At 42.1% G+C, this 7,844-nt stretch overlaps 1 protein-coding gene across 1 annotated transcript; it reads left to right on the top strand.

The window, feature by feature from the left end:
* The first annotated feature begins 370 nt into the window (after positions 1–370).
* LOC132895905 (E3 SUMO-protein ligase ZBED1-like) lies at positions 371–7,523 on the top strand. The gene is made up of 4 exons (XM_060936650.1): positions 371–1,269; positions 1,505–1,714; positions 1,904–2,187; positions 7,432–7,523. Exons 1-4 carry the CDS (start codon positions 371–373, stop codon positions 7,521–7,523), a joined length of 1,485 nt encoding a protein of 494 aa, XP_060792633.1.
* Positions 7,524–7,844: the final 321 nt, after the last annotated feature.

The raw sequence follows: 7,844 nt of genomic DNA, 5'->3' as shown, positions 1-7,844 counted from the left end.
AGATTAATGCTCTGTGACATGATGTAGGTTTTTCATAAGCTTTTGAAACTGCCAGGAACTTGGAACAGAGACTTTGCTTAGAAAAACGATAGCAGCTAGACTGTAATGCCATGCCCCACACAGGGTGGCGGTACTGAGCGATACAGTTGCAAACAGCCAACAAAGAAGAACCCAACTGAGCAGACAAGTTGAAATGGAAGCAGGACGAACACTTCTAGATGGAAAGTTTCAATTTAAAACATTATAAGATGGCTCGGTAGATAAAACTAAAGTAATTTGCACTTACTGTCGATGTGAACTTAGTTACCATCGGAGCACATCCAGTTTGAAATACCATTTGATGGCCAAACACACCAGTGATTCAAATTCGATGCCTCCTCTGCGCCACAACCAGGCAACAATGGATGGGTTTCGACACAGGCACATGGATGCTGCAACTAAAAACAAGCTAACTGTAGCCATAGCTAAATGGGTGGCTACTGCATGCAGGCCCGTTAGCATTGTGGATGATGAGGGTCTGACCGAGATAATTCGCATCGCATCCAACGACTGGACCTACGAAACTCCTTCCAGAGCTACTATCACGAGCCGCATAGAAACTTTCTATGAAACGGAGAAGTCCCAGTTACAACAGACGTTGGGGCAGACAGACATAGTTGCGCTAACAGGAGATTATTGGACATCACTCAGTAATGAGAACTACCTCGGGGTCACAGCACATTATTTCACTCCACAGTGGGAACTTCAGTCCCATGCTTTGACTGTTATGAAGACAGAAGAGAGGCACTTCGCTGATACTGTTGCTGAGCACTTTATGAAAGTAGCCAGAGAGTGGAACATCGAAAAAAAAGTTGTCTCACTGACCACAGATAGTGCATGCAATATGATGGCAGCGGCCAGAAAGCTCCCCTTTGAACACATGCCGTGCGTCATACACAGTGTGCACCGTGCAATCAAGGTTTCTCTGCATAACAGCCCATTCGATAGTGCATTGGCAAAATGCCGAAAACTTGTGGGACACTTCAAGCACAGCACAGCGAATGCCCTGGAGCTCGAGCAGCAACAAATTGCACACAAGCAGAAAAAAGAAGCGCTCACGCAGGAGGTGGCAACAAGATGGAATAGTACCCTTGAAATGATTAAGCGTGTCAACCGGAATGTTGAACCTCTGAGAGAGGCACTGGCCTTAAACTCAACCAAAGTCACCATGCCAACAGCAACTGAGCTGGAGAAAACAAAGAAGCTCGAAGCTGTGTTGGAGCATTGCAGGTAATTAATTCTATGTCTCAGTATGACCTCTCTCCCTTCTACTGCTGCAAATGTAGGCTATCTGTCTGGTGTGTGTGTGTGTGTGTGTGTGTGTGTCCCACACACTATTGTAAATGTAGGGTGTATGTGTGTGATCCCTCTTCTGTCCCTCTCTATCACTGTAACTGATTCTGGTGCCTGTATGTGTGTGACAGAGAGAATTACGACATTAAAGAGCTTTTGTACATTGTTGCAGATATGTGTCTGATCTTCTGGGAGGAGAGAAGTTTGTTTCTTGCTCGGTGGTGCTGCCAGCATTATGTCACCTGTCCCGAGTGATGGATGTCACCGAGGAAGACCCAGCGTACATGATCAAGTTCAAGGAAACCTTTTCAGCAGATATGGGAGGTCACAAGGAGAAGTTAAACATCACATGGCTCAGGGTTGCGACAGCACTCGACCCAAGGTAAGATATCCATGCTACATTCTTCTCAGTATTTTGTTTGTCTTAAATACCACTTTGTTTTGTGGGTTGGCTTCTCTTTAATTTTTGGTTTTGAATCTGGAATAGAGATTAATAGGTTAATGTTTTGTTTTACCTGTGCCTTTGCTTGTATGACAATAAAGTTGATATTTTATGTCATTTCATTTCAAGGTTTAAGGACCTCAAGTGTCTGAGCAAACCTGACCGGGTTCTTGTGTGGGATTCCATCCACGCCTTGCTCCAGGAGCTGGGGAAGGGGAGTCAAGCAGAACGGGATAACAAAAGCACACCCGAGCCAGAGAAGAAGAAGCCAGCTCTCATGTTAACACAAGAATCTTCCTCGGATGAAGAGGAGGACCATGTGGACCAGTGTATTGAGCACTACAAGTCAGAACCTATGATTGGCATTGAAGACTCTCCCCAGGAATGGTGGTCCACACATGAAGCGTCACACAGTGAGATGGCCTCCCTTGCACGCAAGTACTTAGTAACGCCTGCCACTTCAGTACCATGTGAACGATTGTTTTCACTGTCTGGACATGTTGTTCAGAAAAAACGAGCTTCCCTGTTGTCAGAAAATGTCAACAGGCTTGTCTGTTTGAGTAACTGGCTGAAAGACAAAAAGTAGGCCATTAGTTGGCTCACCTGTTATATACCTGTTACATGATGTTCATGTTCAAGATTCAAGAGGCTGGGTTGGTGAGCCTTTGTTGAAAAATTGCAGCAGTAGGGCTGTACTGCTCCACTCAAAGGACACTTTTCATTTTGTATCAGCCTTTTTAAGGGGCTGCTTTTGTTCCTACATATTTTTTATTTTTGTTATGTTTTTTCTTCTTTTATGGCAAATACTTCTCTTCAAAAGAAACTAATGAAGAGTAAAATAAAACATTATTTTATTTTCACAGTGATATGCACTTTATTTTTCATCCCTTGGTTTTCTCATCTAATATGGAAGTTATGGATGTCAGTGGCTGTGACAAAACGTGTTATGCTCTGCAATAAAAAAAAAAAACCATTGGTACAAAGCAAGCCCATTCACTTTTTTATGCTGATAAGAGAATTACAATGGTTTTTCATGTGACAAAAATGTGCGATTAAATTGCGATTAATCGCGAGTTAACTATGACAGTCGCGACATTAATCGCGATTAAATATTTTAATCGCTTAACAGCACTAGTTAAAAGCCTTAAAATAAATTCAATTTTTATTGCAGAAGCATGATCTCACACTGAAAATTGTAGAAAAATTTAACCCTTAACTATAAGGGTTACATTTTTTTCCTCTCCGTGCTTCCATGGAAGGCGGTCGCATTTCCCTCTCCCTCCTTTTTTTCCCTGCTTGTGCTTCTGTGTCTTGTCTCGTCTGCTGTACTTTTTGAAGAGACTCTTTCTGCATTACTTTCTAAACTAAAAAAAGCATGGAATTGATAAACTGGTCTCCTAATGAAATTGACACAGTTTTCTCGACGAGAAGTTTGGGTTCGGGGGAACCCGTCTGTCCGGCCGGAACGTTTGCGGCTGGTTACATGATGGACGCGTGGGAGTGGTGGTGGGTCGTGTGTCTGGCGATTCTTTCTGTGGAGGACATTGAAGATATCTACCTATTCGGAACCATGATTACAGGAATTTTGCTGATTGGATTAAGCATTGCCCTGGTATATCGAGGAAATCAGACAACGGTGACAGCTATTCAAAGCCCCACAAAGCTGCCCGATATGATTGGAGTGGTGGGCAAAGCTGTTGGCACTCAGACTGTGGACACTCAGAACTTTAACCACAAAATGGTTGTTATCTCGGAGCAGCTTTCAGCTTTGCAAGGAATACGTTTTTCAGAGATCAATTTGAATAGAATGGACGGAATGGACAGATATGGACGAGCGGTGTGGACGTGCAAAGACTGCGTCTGGAAAGACCAAACAATTCATATCTTATCGACATTCGGCGCCCTGAGACAGCACTGGCCTTGGTTCAGGCTGTTGCTGAGACAACATTTCCCCTTGAAGGTCACTGCCGGGAGACACTCTCGTATTCCTCACATTCCTTCTCTAACTCTCCACGGTCGCCATTTTTACCCCCAGTGTGACAAGCGGGTGCGTGACCAGCGCCTTCATGGCTGCAGGAGCGGACGGCTGCTTGCTTGCGCTGGATTACCTCCTCCCCTCCCCCCTTCCCAGCACCAGGCTGGGAAGACTGAATCTGCAATAGGTAAGCAGCTTGGTGTGAAGAAATCAACTGTGGGAGCAATTATTAGAAAATGGAAGACATACAAGACCACTGATAATCTCCCTCGATCTGGGGCTCCACGCAAGATCTCACCCCGTGGGGTCAAAATGATCACAAGAACGGTGAGCAAAAATCCCAGAACCACATGGGGGGACCTAGTGAATGACCTGCAGAGAGCTGGGACCAAAGTAACAAAGGCTACCATCAGTAACACACTACGCCGCCAGGGACTCAAATCCTGCAGTGCCAGACGTGTCCCCCTGCTTAAGCCAGTACATGCCCAGGCCCGTCTGAAGTTTGCTAGAGAGCATTTGGATGATCCAGAAGAGGATTGGGAGAATGTCATATGGTCAGATGAAACCAAAACAGAACTTTTTGGTAAAAACTCAACTTGTCGTGTTTGGAGGAGAAAGAATGCTGAGTTGCATCCAAAGAACACCATACCTACTGTGAAGCATGGGGGTGGAAATATCATGCTTTGGGGCTGTTTTTCTGCAAAGGGACCAGGACGACTGATCCGTGTAAAGGAAAGAATGAATGGGGCCATGTATTGTGAGATTTTGAGTGAAAACCTCCTTCCATCAGCAAGGGCATTGAAGATGAAACGTGGCTGGGTCTTTCAGCATGACAATGATCCCAAACACACCACCCGGGCAATGAAGGAGTGGCTTTGTAAGAAGCATTTCAAGGTCCTGGAGTGGCCTAGCCAGTCTCCAGATCTCAACCCCATAGAAAATCTTTGGAGGGAGTTGAAAGTCTGTGTTGCCCAGCGACAGCCCCAAAACATCGCTGCTCTAGAGGAGATCTGCATGGAGGAATGGGCCAAAATACCAGCAACAGTGTGTGAAAACCTTGTGAAGACTTACAGAAAACGTTTGACCTCTGTCATTGCCAACAAAGGGTATATAACAAAGTAATGAGATGAACTTTTGTTATTGACCAAATACTTATTTTCCACCATAATTTGCAAATAAATTCTTTAAAAATCAGACAATGTGATTTTCTGGATTTTTTTTCTCATTTGGCTCTCATAGTTGAGGTATACCTATGATGAAAATTACAGGCCTCTCTCATCTTTTTAAGTGGAAGAACTTGCACAATTGGTGACTGACTAAATACTTTTTTGCCCCACTGTAAATATGATGTGACACAGAGGCCTATTTCTCTTATCCACCCTTCAACATGGGAAAGACAAGAGAACACACCATTCAAGTAAGGCAGATGTGTGTCGACCTTCATAAGTCAGGCAATGGCTACAAGAAAATAGCCACTTGCCTACACCTGCCCATATCTACAGTCAGAGGAATCATCAAGAAGTTTAAAATAATTGGAACAGTGGCAAACAAACCTGTATGAGGATGCAAGTTTATCTTGCCACCACGCACAGTGAGGAGGATGGTAAGAGAAGTAAAAAGTTCTCCAAAGCTCACTTTTAGAGAATTGCATCAAAGAGTAGCATCTTGGGGTCACAAAGTCTCCATAACAACCATCAGGTGCTAGCTACATGCCAACAAGCTGTTTGGGAGGCATGCACAAAAAAAAGCCTTTTCTCACTTACAAGCATAAACGTAAATGTCTAGAGTTCGCTAAGCGGTACTGGGACTTCAACTGGGACTGTGCGCTTTGGTCAGATGAGACCAAGATAGAGCTTTTTGGCAACAAACACTCTAATACATCACAAAAGATGAGTATGCGGAAAAGCACCTCATGCCCACTGTGAAGTATGGGGGAGGATCGGTAATGCTGTGGGCCTGTTTCTCTTCCAAAGGCCCCGGGAACCTTTTTAGGGTGCATGGCATCATGAACTCTTTGAAATACCAGGACATTTTAAATCAAAATCTGGTGGCCTCTGCCCAAAAGCTGAAGATGGGTCGTCACTGGGTCTTTCAGCAAGATAATCACCCTCAACATGTGGCCAAATCTACACAAAAATTATTCACCAGACACAAAATCAAGCTCCTCCCATGGCCATCTCAGTCCCCAGACCTCAACCCAATTGAAAACCTGTGGGGTGAGCTGAAGAGGAGAGTGCATAGGAGAGGACCCAGGACTCTGGATGATTTAGAGAGATTGTGCAAAGAGGAATGGTCGAATATCCCTCTCTCTGTATTCTCCCATCTTGTGAAATGTTATAGGAAAATATTAAGTGCTGTCTTGTTGGCAAAAGGGAGTTGTACTGTACAAAGTATTATCATCGGGGTGCCAATAATTGTGGCACACATGATTTCATATAAAATAATTATTTCTTAATGTGGGATTTTTTTCCCACTGAATAAATGCACTTGAATTAAAGGTTGGATTTTTCTCTTTTTTTGCATTGTTGTCCTATATTATTAAAAAAAAAAGAATTTATTAGAAGCCAAAGAACATATCTTAACGAGGGGTGCCAATAATTGTGGAGGGCGCTGTACTCATGCTTGTCCTGGGTCATTCTATAATTGGGGGTACATGTCATGTCCATTGGCTGTAATTTCAATTTTACTAACTATTCACTCAAAGCCCTGATCAATTTTACATCAGGACACATTTCTCTTTTATTTAATACAAAAAAAGTCAACAGATCCCATCATTTATTTTGCAAAAAATGCATATACTATACTAGAATTTGTTGTTTTTATGCTGTCCGGTTTGCCAAATTTCAGGTTTGGCTCTTTAGATTAATATTAAATTACATGCTTTTGCATAAGAAAATCATAAATATTTGTTAAAAATAATATAAATAATATGACAAAGGTGTTTTATAATCTATTTTTTGTCATTCATATACATTAAATTAACAAATTTGTGTGTGTCCGAGAAATCGCTGTCAACCATGTTACCCACTGAAACCCCCCATAAATCTGCAATGGTTTGTCCTTAAGTCACATGTCCAACACCATGTGATGTCATCCCCTTTTTGGAGGGAAATTTGAAGACAGAGTGGTAAGTCTTTACTTCTCCTCTTCAATATTTTATCAATATTATTGTGTACACATAGAGTAGATTAATTGATGGTCAACTGTGTTACCAACATATTCATGTGAACTTGTTTTAGATGTTAGATTTACAAATATGAAGATAAAGTGTATAAAAATATGAGTTGATCAAGGTCTTCGGGTGACAGATCTGAGGTCTGTAGTTAGCACAAGGTGCTAAAAATGGCTGAAATGTCAACTGTGTTACCTGTCAACCGTGTTACCCATCAACGGTAAGCTGCATTTGTTCGATAAGACAGACCCAGGAGTGTTGCTGTTCTAACCCTAAAATCTTCACCTTCAAGGTTCAGGCAAGAGCACACACAGAGGAGGACAACAGTCACAATCCACCTGTTATTGCTTGGATTGGCCAGTGGTGTTGTCTGAAATATGATAGTGAGATTTATCCTGGATTGATTCAGGAGGTGAATGAAACATGTGAAAGTGAAATGCATGCACCGGATTGGATTCAACCGCTTCTTCTGGCCACAGCAGGATGATATTTTATGGTATTTACATGAAGATATCATCAGAATGATTCTTCCTCCAACCTCTGTGACCTCCCGTCATATGGAGATCGACAAGGACATATGGTCCAAGATCTCAGACCTGTGAGACACATCAAAGATGGACACCTGAACATGACTGATTATAGACATGGTGGATTAAAATGTTCAAGTTTGTTTTTATCTGTTCAATTGAATTTATCAACTTAACTATACCACTATAATCTTCAAGTTTGCTGTGTTCCCATAAATTGTTATCTATTGTTGAAATGATTTTTAGTCTGTTCACTTGAAAATTGATTACATTTAAATAAATAAGTAATTCGCAATTAATGCTTAATTCATTTTTATATAAAAAAAGATTACTCTTGTTGTGTCCTGTCAACTGTGTTACTTCTGTCATCCGTGTTACTTTGTCTGTCAACTGTGT

Source organism: Neoarius graeffei, chromosome 13, assembly GCF_027579695.1.
Source record: "Neoarius graeffei isolate fNeoGra1 chromosome 13, fNeoGra1.pri, whole genome shotgun sequence".
NCBI classification, from domain to species: Eukaryota; Metazoa; Chordata; class Actinopteri; order Siluriformes; family Ariidae; genus Neoarius; species Neoarius graeffei.
The sequence above is the reverse complement of the archived record's forward strand: the minus strand, read 5'-3'. Positions and strand labels throughout refer to the sequence as shown.

Coding starts and splice junctions, on each gene's coding strand:
- LOC132895905 (XM_060936650.1), top strand. CDS start 371: ATGCCTCCTCTGCGCCACAACCAGGCAACAATGGATGGGTTTCGACAC. Junction 1,270..1,504: donor GCTGTGTTGGAGCATTGCAG/GTAATTAATTCT, acceptor ACATTGTTGCAG/ATATGTGTCTGATCTTCTGG. Junction 2,188..7,431: donor CACACATGAAGCGTCACACA/GTGAGATGGCCT, acceptor ATTTACATGAAG/ATATCATCAGAATGATTCTT.